This window comes from Heteronotia binoei, chromosome 18, assembly GCF_032191835.1.
Source record: "Heteronotia binoei isolate CCM8104 ecotype False Entrance Well chromosome 18, APGP_CSIRO_Hbin_v1, whole genome shotgun sequence".
NCBI lineage: Eukaryota > Metazoa > Chordata > Lepidosauria > Squamata > Gekkonidae > Heteronotia > Heteronotia binoei.
In genome coordinates this window covers 27,896,555-27,920,433 of record NC_083240.1, presented here as the reverse complement: position 1 = coordinate 27,920,433, position 23,879 = coordinate 27,896,555, and the positions used below count along the sequence as shown (strand labels likewise).

The following is a 23,879-nucleotide window of genomic DNA, read 5'->3' as shown; positions in this document are numbered from 1 at the left end:
TTTTGAGGTGACTGTGGAGACCTGTGGGGTGGGATGACTGACCTGGGGATTCCAGTACTCCTGAGGAGGGGAAGATATGATGGTGGGAACAGACATAAATGTAACGAAAGACGGCGGAGACGTGTGGGTTCTCGGCCCCCTTCCAGTCTGTGTCCCATCCCAATGGTGACAGGGGGTGGGGCCAGGTTGAATTACTCACCTCTGTCACTGGTGTTATGCAATGCCAGGTCCATAAATAATAAGACCTCAATCCTTCGGGATTTCCTGAGTGAACAGGATATGGACCTGGCATGCGTGACTGAGACCTGGGTACGTGATGGGGAGACGGTAGTCCTCTCCCAAGTAGGCCCCCCAGGATACTCAGTCTTTCACCAGTCACGGACTAGTGGGAGGGGGGGAGAGGAGTGGCACTATTCATACAGGAGGCTTACTCCTTCCAGGCTCTGCCGACTCCAGAGATTGACGGCATTGAATGTGCGGGTCTGAAGTGGGATGTAGGAGAGGGTTTGGTGATCTGGCTGGTGTACCGATCGCCTAACGCACCAGCCAGCGCCTTATCATCCCTGATGGAGGCCACAACAGGCTGGGCGTTGGAACACCCAAGGCTTTTAATCCTGGGCGATTTCAACATCCATGCTGATGACGCGAACTCCAATTGGGCGACTGACCTAGCGTCATCCATGGCTACGCTAGGACTCACTCAATTTGTAGCTATACCCACACATCAGGCCGGGCACATGCTGGATTTGATCTTTGTGTCGGGGGTTACAGTGACCCGAATTACTGCTGATGCGGTGCCATGGTTGGACCACTATGTCCTGAAGGCCCGTATGGATGTACCACCCCTACCCTGTTTAGGCGACGAGCGCATTTTAGCTTGCCCAAGGAACCTAATGGATCCAGAAGGAACTGCAGAATCCCTGGCCCCCTGGCGACTCACTCGATGACATGGTTGAGCTATGGCAAAATCGGCTCACCATGGCCATTGATGAGATCGCTCCTCGGCGCCCTCTGCGTCCCTGCTCAAAGATGGCACTGTGGTACAACACAGATCTGCGATTGATGAAACGGAGGCTCAGACGACTGGAGAGGCAGTGGTGGCGGACTCACGACGAAGTAACCAGAACATCTTATAGAGAGTATATGAGATCCTATGAGATGGCAGTCAAAGCCACAAAGAAAGTTTACTTTGCGTCCAAGATTGCATCCGCCCAATTATTTAGTATCATTCGGACTCTTACAACTCTGCCACAAGGCAGACCAAATCATAGGGAATTGGAGATTGGCTGTGAGGCCTTTGCAACATTTTTCATGGATAAAGTCTCATTGCTCCTCCGTGACCTCCCTGCCACAATTGAAACAATAAGTGAGCTCGAGGCTCCGTGCCTGTTTTCTGGATCAGCTCTACACAGTTTTACAACCCTCAGCTTGGAGGAAGTTGACAGAATCCTCGCAACTGTACGCCCAGCAGCGTGATTTGGACCCTTGCCCATCCTGTCTGATTAAAGCATGCCGGATGGAGCTTCAATATCCTATGCAGGATATTGTAAATAGGTCCCTTTCGGATGGGCTTTTTCCAAAGCCTCTCAGAGGCGATAGTCCATCCCCTCTTGAAAAAACCAACACTAGATCTGGCCGAATTGGCACACTACCGGCCGGTCTTGAACTTACCCTTTTTGGGTAAAATTATCGAGAGGGCAGTAGCGCTGCAGTTGCAGAGCTTTCTGGAGGATCTGTTCTAGACCCACACCAGTCTGGCTTTTGCCCAGGCCATGGGACGGAGACAATGCTGGTCACCTTAGTGGATGATCTCCAACGACAACTGGGTCGAGGCGGGTCAGCAGTACTGTTGTTGTTGGACCTGTTGGCGGCATTCGACATGGTTGACCACCGGTTGCTGGTTCACTGCCTCGCTGACGCAGGGATCCATGGGTTGGCCTTGCAATGGCTTTCCTCTTTCCTCTGTGGTCAGGGACAAAGGGTGGCGATCGGGGGACAATCGTCCCAGAGACATCCGCTTAACTGTGGGGTGCCTCAGGGGGCAGTGCTCTCCCTGATGCTGTTTAATATCTATATGTGCCCCCTTGCCCAGATTGTCTGGAGATTTGGACTAGGTTGCCATCAGTACGCTGATGACACCCAGCTCTATCTGCTGATGGATGTCCGGCCTGCCTCTGCCCCAGAAAATCTGGCCCTGGCGCTACAAGCCGTGGCAGGGTGACTCAGGTTGAGTCGTCTGAAGCTGAATCAGACGAAGACAGAAGTCTTTTGTCTGAGCCGCAGTGGCCTGGGAAGGGAAATCCCTCTACCGGCCTTTGATGGGGCGCCACTGATATTGGCGCCCAAAGTCAAGAGCTTGGGGGTGCTACTGGAGCACACATTGGCTATGGAGGCCCAGATAGCAGCCACTGCGAGATCCGCCTTTTTCCACCTTAGGCGGGCACGACAGTTGGTCCATTTCCTAGAGCACAGCGACTTAGTAACAGTGAATCATGCAACGGTCACCTCGAGACTAGACTATGGTAATGTCCTCTACATGGGGCTGCCCATGTCCTGAATCTGGAAGCTGCAGCTGGTGCAGAATGCAGCAGCCAGGCTGCTATTGGGTCTCTCTATTTATCCGTTTTAACCTGTCTGCTCAGCAATTTCATCGAATGCCCACGAGTTCTTGTATTGTGAGAAAGGGAGAAAAGTACTTCTTTCTCTACTTTCTCCATTCCATGCATTATCTTGTAAACCTCTATCATGTCACCCCGCAGTCGACGTTTCTCCAAGCTAAAGAGTCCCAAGCGTTTCAACCTTTCTTCATAGGGAAAGTGCTCCAGCCCTTTAATCATTCTAGTTGCCCTTCTCTGCACCTTCTCTAAAGCTATAATATCCTTTTTGAGGTGCGGCGACCAGAACTGCACACAGTACTCCAAATGAGACCGCACCATCGATTTATACAGGGGCATTATGATACTGGCTGATTTGTTTTCAATTCTCTTCCTAATAATTCCCAGCATGGCATTGGCCTTTTTTATTAAAATTAAATTTATTAAAATTTATTAAAATTAATTAATTAAATTTATTAATAAAATTTAATAAAATTTAATAAAATTTAATAAAATTTAATAAAATTTAATAAAATTAATAAAAATTAATAAAATTTATTAAAATTAAATTTATTAAAATTAAATTTATTAAAATTACATTAAAATTATTCAGGGCTTTTTTTTGTAGAAAAAGCCCAGCAGGAACTCATTTGCATGTTAGGCCACACCCCCTGATGCCAAGCCAGCCAGAACTGAATTCCTGCTTAAAAAAAAAAGAAAGCAAAAAAGAGACCCCTGAAATTACTTATAACATTAACAGCTACCTGGAAATTTTGGGGGTGGAGCCTGCAGGGAGGGTGAGGTCTAGAAGGGACCTCAGCAGGGTTTATAATGCCACATAAAGTCCACCCACCAAAGCAGCCATTTCCCCCAGGGGCAACTGATCTGGGTCGTCTGGAGATCAACTGCAATAGTGGACAATCTCCAGGTGCAACCTGGAGGTTGGCAACCCCTAAATGACATCTAAGCAACCTGCTTAACACGTGAAGAAAGTTTCAGGCAGAGAACTGTGTGGGTTTGTAGTTGAAGAGAGAGTTTCAAGTCCAGTGGCACCTTAGCGACACACTCTCTGACCAACCTACCTCACAGGGTTGTTGTGAGGTCATGAAGGAGAACAAAGTTTGGATCCCCGCTGGGGAGCAGAGCAGGGTACAAAGGAACTAAGTCAATACAGACCGACAAGATTCCCAAGAGTCAAAGGTCCCTACATCAGACTGACAACTGTCTTTAAGGTGCAGCTTGCCTCAAAAACTTGCTTTCCATGTGAAGGACGCAAGTGAAGCAAAGGTGGAAGCATTGCAAAGGAACCAGGGGGCTCGCGAACGCTGCAGAGGGCCAGCAAGGCTGGAACTCAATATCCGGTTGCTACTGGTTGCAGCTTAACAAGAGCTCTACTGCAGATTGCCTTCATCACTCTCCTGCTGGGCTTGGTCCCTTAGCCAGAGGCACCCAGGTGAAGAACAAGCTGGGCTCTTCCACAAGAAGGAAGGCGACGCACTGCTTCCCCCATGTGGCTGGAATAAAACAGCTCCTCTGAAAGGGGTGTGTGTGTGTGTGTGGGGGGGATTTCAAATGTACAAATAGGGGCAATGTCCCGACTCTGAGTACGTAAGAACAGGAAGAGGACTTGAGATAACCTGGAGGGGAATGGAGTTCCCAGGAGCTTGTTGGTTCCCCATTCCCACCTGTCCCTGACTTCCATGTTTTTTCAATGTCTGTTGCATGCACATGTATAGCTCTTAACATATTTTGGGGTTCTCCTCCACCACCACCCATTTTTCCCCTGCAAATCTGGGGCTCCCCTGGGTTAGCAGAACTCAGCATTGCAGCTGGCCCTTGGCTGTCCACCGTAAGAACGTTAAGACCCGGCACCAATGTTCCCTCTAAATTGCAGTTTTGTGAGCAAAAATTCTACTTTGTGAGCTCCTGGCATTAAAGTTGTGAGCTACTGCATAAATCAGTGTGCTGTGGGGTCATCCTTCCTGAGCGAAGACAAAAAGGTGTGAGATGGAGACTAAAAACCTGTGAGCTAGCTCATGCTAACTCAGCTTAGAGGGAACAGCGCCCAGCACCCTCCCACCCTCCTTCCTTCCCACCCTCCTTCCTTCGTTGAGCCAGCACACTACAAGCCAAATGCCAAAGATGCTACAAACCAGGTCCTAAAAGCGAAGACAGATGCCCCAACCAAGCTCTTAACAGCACCCCTAAAGGAAAACCCCAAAAGATCTGCAAACACATAGCCAAGCCTTGAAATAAAGTGGTACAGGGCAGCCCAGCCAGCCGGTTTGACTGCACCTGCACAAGCACAACAGGTAGACTTCTGGAAGAGGTGCTACACAAGGATTCATCTGCTCAGGGAGCCCGGCCGGCATGCTGTGGATGATTAATGCTGGGGCGGGGAAAGTGGGGAGGAGGAGATAATTCCTGTGCTCCTATTCACATCATGCAAGATGATGGGCCTGGAAAGATTATTACCTCCTTTCTCCCTCTGGCTGGTCGCTCCTCTAGATCCTGTGCCAGCGCCGTGTCTTTCAGAGCCCTCATTACTTCTCTTAACGCGCTTCCTAGAGCTCCCCACAGAAGTCTCCATGGGAGCATGCCTACCTGTCCCGCTTCAGCAAGGGCTACCTATCTGAGCAGGGCTGCTTCCCTCTGGGGAGGACTTCTTCTACCCACAGGCTCCGGAAACCACTGCCTCGTTTTCATCAGGGAGGGGAAAGAAAAGGCTGGAGTCCTGAGGCAGGGAGGCCCCCAGTATTATTGGGTTGCCTCTATTAGCATACTAATGCCTTTACAGGCACCAAACTCTGCAGCTTGGGACTCAGGAGTAAGGGAGAACGGGGGGAGAGAGAGCTGGGGTGGCAGGGAGGGGGGTAGGGGGGCAGGGTTGCCAGATCCAGATGGGAAACTCCTGGAGATTTGGGGGTGGAGCCTGGGGAGGATCAGGACCTCAGTGGGGTGCAATGCCACACAGTCCACCCTCCAAAGCATTCATTGTCTCCAGGGGATCTGATCTCTGTAATCTAGAGATGACCTGCAATTCCAGGGGGTTTGCTTCAGTAGAGAAGGCTGTAGCAGTACCACTTTAAAGACTAACAAAATTTGAGGTAGGGCAGGAGCTTTCTTATCTGAAGGTGCTTCTTATCTGATGAAATGAGCAGTGACTAAAGAAAGCTCATCCCTAGCACAAATGTTGTTAGTCTTTAAAGTGCTACCGCTACAGTCTATTCCACTGCTGCATACAGATTAACAGAGCTACCCAGCTTGATTTATCAACATTTATTTGAGCGTGTGAGTTCATGAGTCTAAAGCTCACTCCTTCACGTGTATAACAGTGCACACCTATGAATTTGCCCAGGGATGTGTAACAATTGGGAGAAATGAACTCTGATTCATGCAAGCTGGTGCTTGAAATAAATGTTGTTGGCCTTTAAGGCGTTCCAGTTGTTTTACTCAGCCAACTACTAACAGGGCTGCCCCTCTGCAGTTTCATTACAAGGCCCCTCCATTAATGGCTATTAGCTGTGCTGAATAAGTCTGAATTACTGGGCTGGAGGGGTAATAGCAGGGCTTTGCATTTCTAAGGGCCTTGCACAGGGAGCTACAGGGATGCAAGGAGCTGAGAAATGTGAGGACGGCGCAGTAGACTGCACAACATCCCAAGAGGAGCTCTTGTTATGGCTTGCACGCTGGCATTCTCATCTGAATGCAGACACGGGGCTTGAATTACACACACCCTGATACACACACCAGCCAATAAAATTAGTTTCAAGCCCCTCCTAGCTAGCATTTGTCAAGACAAGAATCTTCAGCTCTGTTCCCCAACATGGCACCTGCGCCAGAGGACAGGCATCTTCTAGTCCAAAGGCGGCCAAACTGTGGCTCAGGAGCCACACGTGGCTCTTTCACACATATTGTGTGGCTCTCAAAGCCCCACCACACTGTTGACTGCCGCCTTAAAGAACGCATTTAAAGTTAAAGTTGCTTTCTTTCCACCTCTCCCATCCATCTTCTTTCCTTCTCTCAAACATCTGCTGTTCATGCCTTGCGGCTCTCAAACATCTGAAGTTTATTCCGTGTGGGTCTTATATTAAGTGAGTCTGGCCACCCCTGCTCTAGTCTATTCCAGCTGAAACTCCCCAGTTCTTTGATGCAACCCCCCTGTTCTGCACACTTCTCTGATGGATGGCAGGTGCTAGTCATCCCACATGCTAGCAGGTATTCCTCAAGGTCATCCATCCAGGCTTGTTAATTAGACTCATTTAGTTCAGCTGCAGATCTGGCAGGGGAGGGTGGAATTTGCTTGCACCTAGAAGATTCTAGGGATACTGCCTAGTGATTGGCTGGCTGGAGGGTATGGCCGGAAGTTTTCTATAAACAGAGTTAGCAAGGAGCGTCAGACTACTTTCTTGCTTTTATCCTTCCCTCTCAGTACAGCCAAGGTGTCTGTAATGCTCCAGGACTGTCTGCTTCCAGAGCTAACTGTGCTGTATTATGATTCCAGCAAGAGGTAGCTACTTAGCTGTCTTCTTTTTGTGTGTGAATTTTTACTGCCACAGAACTATATGCCTTTTTTAAAAAGCCTTTTCCCTTTAATTTCTTCAATAAAGCCTTCTTTTGCTTTCTTGTATGTGAGTTACTTGGGGAGTTTGAGAGACCAAATCCAGGGATGGCTTGATTATGGTAACACACCAAGGCAGGGTCAGCCTTGATAGTAATCATTTCTGGTTTTCCCCCTATGGCTCAGGGGTCCCCAGGGGGGTGTCATGGCCAACACCTTTTCTGATGCCCACCAAGTGTTTTAAGGAAGTGGGTGGGGCCGGGCTTCTGAGCAGCTATCAGGGTTGCCAGGTCCAGCTCAGGAAATATCTGGGGACTCTGGGGGTAGAGCCAGGAGTAAGGGTGTGACAAACACAACTGAACTTCAAAAGGAGTTCTGGCCATTGCATTTAAAGGGACTGTGCTCCTTTTAAACATCTTCTTCATTGGGGGCACCTTCTTTTGGGGCTCCTAGAATTGGACCCTCTGGTCCAGTCTTTTTGAAACTGGGGGGGGGGGGTGTTTGAGGAGAGGCGCCAGATACTATGCTGAAAATTGAGTGCCTTCACCTCAAAAAACCAGCCCTGTACCCACAGATCAATTCTTCATTATATCCTATGGGGATCAGTCTCCATAGGGTATAATGGAGTGTCCAGAGAACATTCAAATTCCAACCCCCACTTTCTGATAACCCTGCAGGGGGGGAGGTCTACAGACCAGGGGATCCCCTGCCCACAGCTGGGGATTGGCAACCCTAGACTAGCTGTGCAGATTTTTAAAATGTTGCTTCGGCAGCAGCAGCTGCAACCACCATTTTGAGGGTGGCTCTGCCTCCTGCGGCAGCCATTTTGTTGCTATGCCCACCCTGCCGTGTCAGAATTCCAAATGTGTCTCCAGGCTCAAAAAAGGTTGGGGACCCCTGCTGTAACGGATCTTGTCTATCACACACTCCCCCCTTCCACAAAAAACTCCAGCTAATACAATGGTACCTTTCATTTAAAATCTTTCATTTGTCAGGAGAAAATACTTCAGGAGGCAGGGGAAAAAAGCACCCAGTGCTTGCCTCGAAGTGCAGGTTTGCAGCCTTTTCTGAGGATGAAACATCACAGTCTCCTGACAACTGTGTGTTCATCTGGCTGAGACCAAGCAGCAGCTCTCCAGATGTGGGCCTGAGAACAGAAGCTGCCTTGAACTCTTGACGATGGAAGCCGCCGAAAAGTAGGACACCAGGTTTGCACCCCTCCTATTAATAATGTACCCCCACCTTCGTACAGGATAGAAAACCTCCCTGGCTATTGGCTTACAGAATCACAGAGTTGGATGGGGCCACACAGGCCAACTAGTCTCATCCCCTACTTTGATGCAGGATCAGGTTACAGCATTCCCCAAAAAGTGTTCGTTCAGCCACTGCCCATGAGGGGGAGCTCGCCGCCACCCTAGGTAGCTGATTCCACTGTTGAACGACTCTGTAAAAAAGTTTTTCCTGATATCCAGCCAGTACCTTCCTGCCCTTAATCTAAACCCATTAGTGTGAGCCCTATCCTCTGCTCCCCAAGAGGAACAGCTCCCAGCCCTCCTCTAAGTGACAGCCCTTCAGATATTTTATTTAATTTACACCCCGCTCCTCCCGTGAATGGCTCAGAGCGGCTGCTTCAAGGGTGCAATCATGTCCCCCTCTCAGCCTCCACTTCTCCAGGCTGAACATTCCCAAGTCCCTCAGCCTTTCCCTCTAGGGCTTGGTCTCCAGGCCCCTGATCACGTTTGTCGCTCCCCTCTGCACCCGCTCCATTCTCTCCACATCCTTTTTGAAGGGAAGCCTCCAGAACTGCACACAATACCCCAGGTGCGGCCTGACCAGTGCAGTGTACAGCAGGACTATGATCTTTGGTGATTTGGATGTTATGTCCCTGCTGATACGCCTCATTTGTTGCTGATTAGCCTTTTTTGTTGTTGCATCACACTAGCTGCTCATATTTCACTTACGGTAAAATCCTACAGGTTCTCTTGCAGGGGTTGCAGCCTGCCTTTCAGAGTGCTAGAAAGCATGTGGATTCTCATTGGGCTGCCAAAGGTAGCAGCAGCAATACGGAGGCGCAGATTTCTCAAAGACTTTCTGCAGCAACAATGTCAGCCCTGTTTGGGGTGGGGAAGCATCCTGAGCCCTCCGATTGAACCGTTTCCAGAGAAGCCAGTAGTTGTTAAAAAAAATATTAAAAGGAAGGAAGGAAAGTGGGAGGCAGAAAGGAAGAGGAGGAGGGGGGGCAGGGGAAGGAGACGCCCCTCCCTGTGGCATCCAAGCGAGTGAGCTACCTTTGGTGGGCGTTTTCCTCCCCTCCTTAACTGAGTGGCGTTTTTTAGAGGCTCTATGGGAGCTGGCGGGCTGAGGAACCGGGGTGAGGTGCACAGGAAGTCCGGGGACTGACATCAGAAAGGCCATCATGCCTACGGGGGACATGAAACAGTCATGCGAAGGGTGGGAGAGGGTGGGGTTGGGGCGGGCAGAGGGGGTGGGAGGAAATTTGCATCATAACAGTTTTGCAAGAAAAAAAAATAAAACCAGCAAACCTTTGACTCAAAAGGATTTGATTAGAGGGACACACTGGGGGTTGAGTAGAGAAAGCAGACACAAAATGGGAGGAGCATGGATGAAAGACAGGATAAGAATAAAGTGCTTCCTTTCTCCCAAAGGGGTGGGCTTTAGAAGGCACCAGAGGTTTTTTTTTTGTAATAGGAACTCCTTTGCATATTAGGCCACACACCCCTGATGTAGCCAATCCTCCAGGAGCTTACAGGGCTCTTAGGACAGGGCCTACTGTAAGCTCCAGGAGGATTGGCTACATCAGGGGTGTGTGGCCTAATATGCAAAGGAGTTCCTGCTAGCAAAAAAGCTCTGGAAGACACCAGTTTAGAAGAGAAACCATAGCTCCTCTCTCCCTCTCCATTGAGGAATCCAATCAACTTATCTGCCAAGAAACCCCCCAGAATGGGACTCTACACCTTCTGCAGAGATTCTAGGATATGTTGTGCTTGTGCTCCGCAAAGGGTGGGGTGGGGGCTAGGTATGCATCAGCCAACAATGGCCACCAAGGTTCTGATTTCTTGCAAGCGTCTCTTATCTACTACAATTGTATTTTCAGCTAAAAGCTGGCAGCAGCTCACAGGACTCCGAAAGTTATGTTTTGATACAAAACGTGCCTCCGAGGTGGGATCCTCTCTGATGCTGAGTCTGGTTTGAGCGGTGATGAAGAGGCGCCAGGCTGGTTTCCTGCCCGGCCTCTGATGATAACAACAGGAAGCTGGGTGGGATGGGGGCTCTCAGCAGCAGCGGAGCCTGACCTCAGTGGAGGGGTGCCTGGGTGCTGGCCACAGATTTCCCAGGATGCATGCTGAGAAGGGACAGTCAAGACCCTTCTCCCAAACACCTCGGAGGTTGCGTGGTCGCTTCGCTTCTGGGGAGTGTGGTATCGCACGCTAGGTACAGGGCTTAACTTTCCTTTCTTTTTTTTTTTGCAGTGGTAGATTTCTACTCCCTATAGCAGGGGTGGCCAACAGTAGCTCTCCAGATGTTTTTTTTGCCTACAACTCCCATCAGCCCCAGACATTGGCCATGCTGGCTGGGGCTGATGTGAGTTGTAGGCAAAAAACATCTGGAGAGCTACCGTTGGCCACCCCTGCCCTATGGCTTGAATGTGTAGACAATACCTGCTGAAATCCTGCAAGTCGGGGCGGGGGGGATGGAGGAGGAGGTACCAGAGAACTCTGGGACTTGCAGGATCAGGCTTCCGTCTCATGCATAGCTGCCAACAACATCCAGAAGAGCGGGCGGGGTATTGTAGCAGGAACTTCTTTGCATATTAGGCCATACCCCCTTGATGTAGCGAATCCTCCAACAGCTGACAGGACTCTTAGTACAGGGCGTATTGTAAGCTCCAGGAGGATTGGCTACATTAGGGTGGTGTGGCCTAACATGCAAAGGAGTTCCTGCTACAAAAAAAGCCCTGCAAAAAGGGTACAAAATAAAAAGTTATGCTCATGTGCCTGACAGGCCAGAGAGGCTGGCTTTTTCTGGTGGCGATTTTTAAGATTCTCTATTAACGCAGGAGTGTTACTAGCTCGGTTGTAAGTTACATTGCTATTGCTCTAATACTGCGCTGGAACGAGCTCGGTTGTAAGTCACATTGCTATTGCTCTAATACTGCGCTGGAAGGTCGGTCTAGATTTTCTCAGGAGGTCTTGAGCGGTGGCAGCTGGTTACCAGGGTACTTTGCAGGGAGTTTCTCATCAAGGAAAGGCATCATTTTCACCTTCCTACCATAGTTAAAGGCAGGGCTTTCTTGGTAACTGGAACTCCTTTGCATATTAGGCCACACGCCCCTGATGTAGCCAATCCTCCTGGAGTTTACAGTAGGCCTTTCAAGAAGAGTCCTATAAGCTCTTGGAGGATTGGCTACATCAGGGTGTGCGTAACCTAAGATGCAAAGGAGCTCCTGCTACAGAAAAAACCCTGGATAAGGGAGTATATACAGCCCCGGCAATGCTGCATTTAAGAAGCCTAACTGTGTTACGGGGCCAGCGGCCTCAACCCTTGGTAGAGGGGAGGCCTTCAGCGATCTTAGTGGGACAGTTATCACACAGGTGGCTGTCTGGATGCAACATATGTGTGCCCAAAACCTGAGTTTGCAGCCAGTGCAACTGCAAGAACTGTGCATGAGCTAAGGTTGCCAGATCCAGGCTGGGAAACTCCTGGAGATTTGGGGATTGAACCTGGGAAGGAGTCTGGGACCTCAATGGGGTAACAGTGCCCTAGAGGCCACCCTCCAGAGCGCCCATCTTCTCGGAGAGAACTGATCTCTGTCATCAAGAGATGAGCTGTAATTCCGGTGGATCCCCAGCTCCCACCTGCCATCCCTAGCAAGTGAAAGAGAGGAATGAAAAGGAGAATGAAATGTTAAAGGAGAGAGAGACGGACAAACAGGAACCGACTGTTAATGAAAGATGGGGGTGATGGAAGAAAAGGAAAGCAGAGAAGGACACAGTAGGTAGGTCAGGATTACACAGTCGATCAAATGACTCCAGGCCAAATATTGCTAGTGGACTGCGTTTCACTGTCATCTGACATTCCACGACCGGACTGCCCGTGTGGTGCAGTGGTTAGTGTACTGGGCTAGCGATTTCAGAGACCCGGGTTCGAACCCCCATTCTGCCATGATGCTTTCTGGGGGTGGGGGGAAGCAACCAAAGCCTGCTCACGCTCTGACCAACCTACCTCACAGGGTTGTTGGGAGGATAAGAAAAAATGGGAGGTGGGAGGGAGACGACCACAGTCGCTGCTCAGAGTTATGTGGAGGAAAGGGCAGGGTAAGCCACACTAAAACAAAATAGACGAATGGAACTCATCATGCCATGGTGTAAACAAAAGTCATTCTGGAATCGTTTATTTTCAAGAGCATCAGCGGGGCCTGCTCAGTGCTGGCTCCTGCCACTGACCCAGACAGACGAGCCCAAGCAACAGAGCAAAGACGCTCCAGTGGGCTGCTGGCTGGGGCGTCTCCAGCCGGGGAAGAACTGGCCTTGCCGCCTGTTTGCTGCATCTGCCTGGTGCTTCAGGATAAAAGTCAAAGAGAATAACCATTCGTGCTAAAAGAAACCTAAGATTTTAATTAAATGTTCCAATAATTCATTAGCATCACAACCATTACCTTGTTTCCACCTCCGTCCTGCTTTCGTGATTACTAGAAACATCATTTGTCCTTTTTTGCTATTCTAATCAAAATCAATGTTTTAAAATTACTAGACCGATAAGTCTATTTACGATATTTTACGGGAGAAATGGCCAAGCCTGAGGTGGAATAGCGATTTTACAGATATGCCAGTTGCCAATTGGATTCAAGACTGCTGGGAAGCCACGGCCAAGACGGAACAGTATTATAAGGCAGCTTCAGATGCATAACAATGAAAGAAATGCATCTAAGATGGCAAGAGGGCCGCTGGAAATACAGAAGGTTTCAGGAAGGGGACTCTCTAGGGGCAAAAGAGCAGCAGAATTAAGGATTTTCGGAATGTGGTAGTCGCTGCTTTTTCCCCAAGAGGGCAACAAGCAAGGGCCAAGTAATAGCTTCTTGCAGGCCAGATCTCAGCTCAGCGGAGGACAGTAGCCAACCACCAATATAAGCCACAGGGTGGGGAAGAGGAAATAAAAAGGAACTTGTAGGTGTTACGTTACCTGCGAGAGCTTGGCTCAGTTTGCTGGGTCTGGTCACATTCACAGGTAGTTTTGGAACACTGAACAAGACATACACAAAAAAGGTGTTAAGTTTTGACATGCAGGAGTTAAAACATCAGCAGAGAATCTGATAACCACTGAAAACAAGCATGAGGAGGAGCGAGACGCTATGTAGGGCAACAAAACCCCCACCTCTCTGATCCCTGTTAAGGTTATTTGGGGACTTCTCTAGCTGAGATTTGCGCAATCGCCCACTTCCAAGCATGCTTCGCTGCTGTAAGGACTCGCCATTAAGAAAAATCCAAACGGATTCTCAGGAAACAGAACTTCAGCCCCTAAAACCACAGCCTGCATCCCAGTCTTTGACCTAATTGGCAACAACGAATTCCAGGCAAACCCAATTTTTCTGTTTCAGGCCTGGCTGGTGCACAAAACCAACTCTATAGAGAGAGAGAAACAGAGCCTTTTGTCCACAGCTCTGCAGGGGCTATGCCATGCAGACCAACGGCGCTGTCCTATTAGGGCACAAACACTGAACTTAAAAGGCTTTCCATTTCAGTGAACGTCAAGCCAACGAGGGAAGAAATCAGGCCAGTCTGCACAGGAGAACAACCTCAAGCTTTTCTAGCTTGGGGTGGGAGATACAGGAGAGAGCCGAGCTCAAAAGCATGCCATGGCTCGGGAAGCAAGGCAGCAACAGCCAGCAGCTCGGGGCTCTTCTAATCAGGAACATCAGAACGATCTCTGCTTGGAGACAGAACGCTGGGAGCTTAAATATGCAAGCCCAGGCAGAAGTAGTTAAGAGATTTCTGATTACACACTTCTGTTATGCATAAAGAAGAAAAATATCCAGGGTTGTCTCTTGGCCCTGAAATAGTCTCTCCCAGCGCTTTTTTGGTATTTGCATATTAGGCCACACCCCCGGCCCCAAGCCAGCCGGAACTGTGTTCCTGTGCGTTCCTACTAAAAAATAAAAAAGCCCTGGTCTCTCCTATGGCTTTATTTGTTTAACCTTCTTGTTCCCAAATGCTAGAATCACCCCGGAAATCGGGGACAGACTGTTCAACAAGACCCGATCAATGCATCATAACACTTCCACAGTTCAAAGGTATTTGCATGCCATGGTAACCTCAAAACAGCCCTGTAAGGTAGGCCGTTAACATTCTTTTTTTTTTGTCCAAAAACTTTTTTATTGAATTTAATAAACATACAAATAGAGCAATCAATGACTGTATCTGCAATCATTCTTTGTGTATAAGTATAGCATACCAACAGAAAACAAAATATAAATATATATAAACATCATTCTTCACTGCAGATAAGGGGCTGAGAGAGAGCGGCTTGCTTGAAACGGAGACGTGATCCGAACTGGCAACCTCCCTGCTCCTTCCTCGGCCAACAGATGGAGCACCGTTACTTAACGCGAGAGACGTGTGCGGTGACCATCTGGGCCAACCTAGCATTTGCTCTGCCTTGTGTATGTTACTCAAGTACTTGCACCTGAACAAAGCCAATCCAATGAAGAAGAACTGTTTGTGAGGTCATAACTTTCTCCTTGCACAGGAGAAACCCACACTGCGCCTCTTATCATGTGCCATCACTTGCTCCGTGCCCTGATGCCACAAAACTCTTAAAGCCCTGTCTCTTTAAATACCCACTGCTACACATACAACGCTACCTTATACCTAGTTGGGTGGTGTGTCAGCCTAGCTTCATAGCATTGCTAACCTCACTGCCAGCTGCTCTCCAAGGCCTCAGAGTCAAGGGATTCACTAGCCTGGCTCTTTCCACCTGAAGATGCTCGGGACTGCCATTAGGACCTTGTCTCTGTAAAGCAGACGCTCCGCCTGCCACACAAAGCCAGAAAGCAGGTGCACGGCAGAACAGGGCCCTTGGCTCACAGTGAGTTACTTTGGCATTCAAATTCCTTGGGGCTCTAGAGGGGGCTGGCTTAGCGCTTGAGCTAGGATGTCCCGGATTCAAATCAGGCCTCAGCTACAAAACTCAGTGGCCTTAGCCAAGACTCTCTTCTTTTGGCCTTAGCTCGTCACCCATACATAAATTATGTGACTGACAGAAAAAGCCCAGCAGGAACTCATTTGCATATTAGGCCACACCCCTTGATGCCAATCCAGCTGGATCTGCATTCCTGTGTGTTCCTGCCTTAGTCCTGACTGACCCTGCCGGGCTGCTGCAAGAATCAAAATGTAAAGAAAAATGCTGGCAGGATCGGGACAAAGAGCTGCTTAAGTCCTGCCATACCTAACATGGTGCCCACAGGGGCCATGACACCTTTCCTGGGGCCAGACAAGTGTTTTAGGTCAGGAGGCGGAGCCAAGTGGAGATTTTGCCAAGCTGGGCTCCTGATAGGGCACTGGAGATCTGACTGGCTGCGCAGATTTTGAACATCCGGGTGGCTAGCCGTGTTGGTCTGAAGCAACAGAACCAAGTTTGAGTCCAGTGGCACCTTTAAGACCAACAAAGTTTAATTCTGGGCACAAGCTTTTGTGTGCATGCAGGCTTCTTCAGATACTGTGGAGTCCAGGGACACCTTTAAGGGCAGCAAAGTTTATTTCTGGGTATGCGCTTTTGCATGCACACACACTTCTTTCAATTCAATTAACCTATTTTAATAAAATGATCCAATAATCATTAGCATTAGTTTCATCACAACTGTTACCTTGTTTCCGCCTTGTTTCCCTTTGGATTCATCTGAAATTGTGTGTATGCACACCAAAGCTTATACTCAGAAATAAACTTCGTTGGCGTTAAAAGGTTCCCCATGACTCAAATTTTTATAGAAATTGCTTCAGGGCCCGCATAGCACGAGGACCTCCGCTCCATGACTGAACATGCACGAGTCTATGTGAGAAATCTCAGAGTGATCACAATCTCCTTTACCTCCCCGCCCTCCCCACAACAGACACTGTGAGGTGGGTGGGGCTGAGAGAGCTCTCCCAGAAGCTGCCCTTTCAAGGACAACTCCTGCGATAGCTATGGCTAACCCAAGGCCACTCCAGCAGCTGCAAGTGAAGGAGTGGGGAATCAAACCCGGTTCTCTCAAGTTAAGAGTCCGCACACTTAACCGCTACACCAAACTGCCAATATGTTCATTTTAAAAGGTGTCCTCTTAAAACAGAGCTTCTGCCTGAAATTGTGAAGAGTCACTATTAGAGTTATGCCCAACCTCATGCCTTGACGTTCTATGGCTGGCTCCGCCTCCTGCAGCAGCCACTATTGTGGTTGCACCCACCACCCTGTGCCGGAATTCCAAAGGTGTCCACAGACTCAAAAAGTTCAGGGGCCCCATGGATCTAGTCTCCTTTCAAAGCATGGGATCAACATGGTCAACCTTCAGCAATGAATTCCACAAGCTAACAGAGAAGGACGTTTGCTTGTACCGAAACCTACTGCCAAGTGGCTTCACCAGATAACACCCCCCCTTCCCTGAGCAATGCTTGTAAATTTTTAAAACTCAGCTGTGTACTCTGTTCATTGTTTTACAATTAACGAGGTTAATACATGTGAAATGCTTGGAACTCTCATTTTTGCTAAGTATTGGCATCAGACAATCAATCACATTTTGCACAGGTCAAGTACATGCACAGATGCCATACCTCGCTCCTTTGGAGGTGACAACCTGCCCTGGGCTTGGCCCGCCAACCGCCGCTGGCTGCAGTGCTGCCCCGGTGCTGTATGCGTTCAGCCTCGGCATTGACCTCGCTCCGGACATGACTGGTTTGTTGTAAGGCAGGAAGCCGGGGAGAGAAGCCCCCAACCCAGCAGTCCTGCCGGCCGCCTGCATTCCAGCTGAAGACCCAGGAAGGTTTACCATGGAATGCCGATATCGTGTGGTGATGGGTCCCGACCCGCTATTCGACAGGCACTGCTGGCATGAACAGGTGGGCCCTGCGTGAGCAGGCCCCGTGGTCGTGGCTACTGGATACGGCGAGTCTACGCGCCTCCGGATCCTACGCTGGTAGCTGGTGGTCTTGTTGCTCTGGGTCTGAGTCACAAAGTCGACAGTGTAGTTGTAACCGAAGGGCCCGAGATCCACAAGGGGACAGTTGACTGTGAAGACTTGCTCCAAGTAGACGCAGACGTTCATCTCGTATGGGAACCAGTCTCCTTCGTCGTTCTGCCACTCCCAGACAACGCCCTGCCCGGCCGCCGAGTCCATCTGGAAGACATGCCGACGCACGGCCCGCATGGTCCCTGTGTAGACGGGAAAGAGAGATACGACATGCAAGAAAAAAAACTGGAGTGTCCAACGAGACGCAAGACCCAAATTAAGTATGGCCTAGCTTGATTTGAAAGCGTAACCCAAAACAGACATTATAGGACTGAGTCATATGGGAGGGGAAATGAAAACGTATGGTCCTGTCTCATTAGGGTGCTTTCACACATGCTAAATACTGCATTTTCAAACTGGATTTTGCAATGTAAAATACAGCCTCTTTGGGACCGCCTCTCCCCATATGTGTTCTAGAGAGCACTCCATTCGGGGTCTCAAAACCTCCTTAAAATCCCCGGATTGAAAGAGGCTCGACTGTCCAGCACCTGAGCCTGAGCGTTTTCAGTAATAACCCCTCTTTGTGAAATGCCCTCCCTGAAAACATCAGGGCTCTGTGAGACCTGCCACAGTTGCGCAGGGCCTGTAAGACCAAATTATTTAAACTTGCTTTTTTTAACGGTTGAAGGAAGGTAGCTATTACTCTACGGCACCAATATCCCACTGAATTATTATAACTGAAACAAGAACATCAGAGAAATAAGAAATGCACATCCTGGTTTTAGGATTGTAACTTGTATGAATGATTTTACTGTGTATTTTGTTTTTAATGTTCATGTGGTTAATTTGTTGTTGTTAGCCGCCCTGAGCTTGTCAGGGGAGGGTGGGATATAAATTTGATAAAATAAATAAATCCACTCGCAAACCATCACAAAAGTGCATTGAAAATGGAACAAAAATCCTTTTTTTTCCTTTTGCCATCGGGTCACAGCTGACTTATGGTGAGGTTTAAAGGCGAGAGGCATTCAGAAGGTGGTTTGGCCATTGCCTGCCTCTGCGTCACACCTCTGGCATTCCCTGGTGGTCTCCCATACAGATACTGACCAGGGCTGACCCTTCTTGGAGTCTGAGACATGACGAGATCACCCTGGCCTGGGCTATCTAAGTCAAGGTGAAAGCACATTATTTGGCGTCGATTTGTAGGAGGCTCTGAATGAACAGACCTGGATGCCGATTGGTCACCCTCTCTCAGCTTAACTTCCCTAAGGGCTGAAATGAGGCTAAAACAGAAGAGAGGAAAACCACGTTAAGAGGCACCCCTCTTTTCAGGAAGTGGGTGTTTCCCTCAGAGGCCTGTGCAAAGAACCAAATGCTTATGGGGATCTGATTTCCCAATGAGGATGACTGAGAGGGGTCAACAATGCCCAGGCCTAGAGAAGGGGTGTCAAACTCATTTGTTATAAGAGCCGGATCTGATATAAATGAGACCTTGTTGGGCCAGGCCATGTTGGGCCGGGCCATGTGTGTACCTATTTAAGATTAGGTAGCAGGGATATAAATTCTATAAAGGACATGTTTTAGATTTTTTTAACGTAACATATTAGCACTCATTGACCTTAAAAGTGCTTTTTTTGTAGCTCTGGGATCCAGGGAACTGGGCAAAGGAAGCTCTGGCTCTTTCCTTCCTTCCCCAGGGGACCAGGAGGGGGAGACGCCTCAGCCAATAGAAGAAAGAGAGGCTTCACTCAGTAGCTCTGCCGTGCAATTGAGAGAGCCTGGCAAAGCAAGCTATCCCTCCTCCCCAAGGGAGGAGCGTCAGCCAATGGAAAAAATAGAGGTTTTGCTCTGTAATTCCTGTGTGATTGAGCAAGTCTTGCAAAGCGACCTGTTATGCAGAAGGAAGCAAGAAAGAGGGAGAAGGAAGCAGATGACAGCCAGTTGTCTGGGGGCCTGATAGGAGCCCTCAGGAGGCCTGATTCAGCCCCCAGGTCAAATGTTTGACACCCCTGGCCTAGAGGCCCTAGGAGAGATCCTGACCGTCCCAGTTGCAGATGTTGCCCATTTTAGAGGAAAGCTGGACAGATACCAGAAGACTGAATAGCAGCCCAAAGTGTCCCGCTCCCTACTGCGCACCTCTGCAGCTGTGGCTGCCTTCTGCTGGGATGTTCTGAAGCCCAGGAAGAGAAGCTTCCTGTTATTCTCTGTGGCTTCCTATGAAGAGTGCAGCTTTGTCTGTCTGGCAGCCAACATGCAGAATGTAGAGGGGGGCTGATTTTTCACACTGTGGTCAGGAGGTTTCTCAGGGCGGGTGGAGGTGTCTTCTAAACACCTGGTTTCCTTTCTGCTCTCTCAGCACAGAAAACATGCCTGGCTCCTGGCTAAAAGGGCCGCCAACAGAAACAGTTCTCGCCGCAACAGGATGAGCAGGCAGAAATGAAAATCAGTCAATGCTCAGCACTGCAAGTTGCCTGCATATTCAGTCCCCAAATAGCCAACCTTGATCATCTGCTTGGCCACAGGGAGAGAAATGTATTTATTTATTAGTTAAACGTATGGGTCACCTAATCCTTGAGTTCACAAGGCTCTGGGTGACATACAACAATTAAACCTTATTGAATTACAATAAAATCATTCAGTGTAATCTTCAAAACAACTCCCAGACGGCGTCCATGATTCAGTTTTTAAAAACCAGTTTCAGACTGCGTTGACACCTTGGAGGCAAGGGAGGAGGCTGAAAAGGGGAGAAAGGATGGAGAAAAAAGAGGGGGTGGGAGGTGCCAGCCAGTGTTCCCTCTAAGCTGCATTAGTGTGTGTTTGGAGCGTTTGCCCTGAGCATGAGCCACTGTATAAATGTTTTCCTAACTGCAGTACAAAGGAGGATGTTTTCACTGATTCGCTCTTGAAAAAGTTGGAACTGCCCTCGGGCGGTTGTTCGAAACGCGCAGCAAGCCGAGTCGACGAACGCGTTGAGAGCTTCTATCTTCATTGTCGTGCTCGGAAGGTGGAGAGGAGAGAGGAGGACTGTGCTACAGTCATCCTCTGAACATATTTTCACCGCTCCGTTCACGTTTGGAACTACCATGGTTTGACCACACCTTACTGGTTTTTTACAAGACTCTTTGGACTTTGAGATTATTTATGTGTTGCCTTGTTGCACTTTGTATTGCACGATACTTTTGTATAGAAGGTTATTGAAGTAAATTTGTACAAGACATTAAGTGATTTGTTTGGCCACACAGTTGCTCTGTTGTTTTGAGTTAGCGTGAGATAGCTCCCAGATTTTTAGCCTCCAGCTCACACATCTTTGTCTTAGCTCAGGAAGGATGACCCCAGAACACTCTAACTGATGCAGTAGCTCACAATTTTAATGTCAGTAGCTCACAAAGTAGAAGTTTTGCTCAGGAGACTCTGCAGTTTAAAGGGAACATTGGTACCAGTTGTGATAGAAGCCATCACTGCTGTCAACCGAAAGCCCAGCAGAACATCTCTGCCTTGCAGCCCCTGCATTAAAGAGGATGATGGGGCTGGATGGACCCTTGTTCTGATTCAACAGGGATCTTCTTATGGCCTTGATACCTAAGAACATTGCAATGTGAATTAGATAGGGGCTGCCTGTGTGTGTGTGTGTGGTGGGAGGGTTCAGAAACTGCATCTGCCTCAGAACGCAGCTCACAGATTATCAACTCAGGCAAGCTCTAAAGATCAGTGTGGCGTAGTGGTTAAAGAAGAGCAAAAAGGATGCTTCTGCCATTCCGCTACTGACCCCACCCTGCGCAACCGCTCCTTACCTGTATCCTGCCGGAATTGCGTCAGGCTCTGAATGTCGATGATGTATGGGGCCAAGGAGGCGTCGACGTGTCCCAAGGAGATGCTGCCGTTGACGGGCCAGGTCCCCGACAGCCGCCGACCTTTCATCAGCAGGGCCTGGAAAGACTGCTCGATGAAGCTGCACACGCTGCTCCGGTACGGCCTCCACCAGCCCAGTTCGTCCTGCCACTCCCACACTGCTACTCCTGGATCGGGCAGGGTGGGAGGAAGACCAGACGGCCCAGCTGAATTACCCGGCCCAGCTGCCATTTGGACCGGTCAGGGGAGACGGGAGAACAGAGCTTTGGGATGATGTCAGTTAGAGTTCATCCTTTCATCTTCAGCAAGTCAGACCTTGGGTAGAAAAGAAAGGGCAGGGGAGGGAAATAGTCATGAGATCCCCCTGGGCCGAGAGGTTGCCCGCTTCTCCTAACTTTGGCCAGTTGTGTTTCTGGTGCTGCACAAAACCCAGACGATCAGAGGCTCAAAAAGCAACCGGACAGCCCATGAAGCAAAAATAAGAGTGATGGCCACAGCAATAAATGGGTTTCAAAGGGGATTAAATAGATTCATGGGGGATATGTCTGTCAATGGCTACTAGCCCTGGTGACTGAGGGGAACCTCCACATTCAGAGACACTCATCCTCTGAATCCCAGAGGCAGGAGACAACATCAGGGGAAGGCCTCAGCCTCTATGCCTTGCTGTTGGCTGTCCAGAGGAATTGGTTGGCCACTGTGTGAGACAGGATGCTGGACTAGAAGAACCACTGGTCTGATCCAGCAGGGCTCCTCTGATGTTCTTATGTCTTCCCTCACATTGATCTGTGTTCTGTCTCTGAACACGAAGCTTAATGGATCTGTCCTCTGTGAAATTATCTAAATATCTTTGTCTCATGTTCTATGCTAAACATGACTGCCTGAGGCCCTGGAGAGCGACTGGCAATCACAGAAGACAACACTGAAGGATTCTGATTCCTGACAAAGATGTCCACGCAGGTTCAAAGAACTAGCAGGTCCAAGCCCTCTATCAGCCACAATGCTCAGTGGGCAGACACTCCGAGCCAAACACAATCTGTCAGCGTGAGTTACCTCGCAGGGTTGTTGGCAGGAAAACAAGAAAGGGGGGTGGGGAAGATCCCCATGCATGCCACCCTGGAGCTGCTGCATAGGGTTGCCAGCTTCCAGGTAGGACCTGGAGATCTCCCACTTTTACAACTGAGCTCCAGATGGCAGAGATCAGCTCCCTTGGAGAAAATGGCTGCTTGGAAGGGTGGACTCTGTAGTAGTGTACCATGCTGAGGCCCCTCCCCAAACCCCGCCCACTCCTGGATCCACCTCTGAAGTCTCCAGGTATTTTCCAACACTGACCTGGCAACCTTACTGCTACAGAAAGGATGGGACAAAAAAAATGATATTAATCATTGCAACAAAAAAGTAACCATTACTATAAACTAACATTACACTCGCACAACATGTTAAAGTCCACACTTCTCGACAGTTAATACTGATTGGCTAGCCACAATCGGCTTTATTAGGAAAGGAGCCCAGACGGTTGCCACCCCCGCTTGGCAAATCCCTACAGATTTGGAGGCAGCGCCTGGGGACGGGAGAAAACACAGCGGATTGCCATTTCCTCCAGGGGAACTGATCTCTCTCTGTATTTCCCTGGACTCTGGAGGAAATGGCACTCCGTCTATAGATCAGTCATAATTCCGGGAGAACTCCAGCCCCCACCTAGAGATTGGCAACCCTCCCCCGCAGAACTGGCAGCCTCTCCTCTCCCCGCTCCCCCGTAACCTCTTTTTGGGGAGAGGAGGAAACGGAGTCCTCATTTCAGCCACTCACTCGCGCTCGTCGCCTGTCCAGGGAGGTTCTCTTTTCTTCTTCCTCCTGCAGCCAGCACCCCCTTATTCGGACGACGGAAACATCACGACAGCAACCGCGCTGCCGTTCCCTCTTCCCGAAACTCTCTTCTTCCCCTTGCCCCGCCCCTCACTGCCACAGAGCATCATGGGACTTGTCGTTTTTAGAGGAACAGAAGCACATGTGTGCCCTGTGGCTGAACGAAGTATTCCGTTCGTGGAGCACTATGGGGAATGTAGTCTCTGGAATCGCGAAACCGCGCCTTCTGTTTCTTTGCGTTTTCCCCAACGGAACGGAACGACGCTTAGTGGTAGAATCACAGATTCATGGAGTTGGAAAGGCTCTGAAGGGTCGTCTAGTCCAACCCACTGCGCAATGCAGGAAACGCACAAATACCTCCCCTTGTGCATTACTCCCTCTATGCAGTGGAGTCTTGTGAGCAAAAATTCTGCTTCGTGAGTTACTAGCAGGGCTTCTTTGAGCAGGAACGCGCGGGAACGCAGTTCCGGTTGACTTGGCATCAGGGGGTGTGACCTAATATGCACTCCTCCACTTGCTCCTGCTGCAATGGCCTTGGGTCAGCCATAGCTCTCGTAGGAGTTGTCCTTGAAAGGGCAGCTGCTGCAAGAGCTCTCTCAGCCCACCCACCTCACAGGGTGTCTGTTGTGGGTGGGGGGAAGGTAAAGGAGATTGTGACCACTCTGAGATTCAGATTCCTGCTGGACTTTTTCTACCAAAAAAGCCCTGACTAGTGGCATTAAAATTGTGAGTTACTGCATAAATTAGCTTGGCTCTGGGACCATTTGTGTGAGCAAAATGTGTGGGACAAAATGTGTGAGCT

General features: G+C 49.3%; 1 protein-coding gene across 2 annotated transcripts in view; it reads right to left on the bottom strand.

The window, feature by feature from the left end:
* DTX2 (deltex E3 ubiquitin ligase 2) overlaps window positions 1-23,175 on the bottom strand; it is a 32,679-nt gene extending 9,504 nt beyond the window's left edge. The window contains exons 1-5 of one of the 2 annotated variants that reach the window (XM_060258741.1): window positions 23,021-23,175; window positions 21,157-21,529; window positions 16,974-17,571; window positions 13,357-13,415; window positions 9,444-9,575 (exon numbers count right to left, since the gene is read on the bottom strand). In XM_060258741.1, coding sequence (XP_060114724.1) covers window positions 9,444-9,575; window positions 13,357-13,415; window positions 16,974-17,571; window positions 21,157-21,445 — 1,078 coding nt within the window. In that variant the 5' untranslated portion in view covers window positions 21,446-21,529; window positions 23,021-23,175. The remainder of the gene's footprint in view (window positions 1-9,443; window positions 9,576-13,356; window positions 13,416-16,973; window positions 17,572-21,156; window positions 21,530-23,020) is intronic. The other variant, XM_060258742.1, reaches the window with a different exon arrangement.
* Window positions 23,176-23,879: the final 704 nt, after the last annotated feature.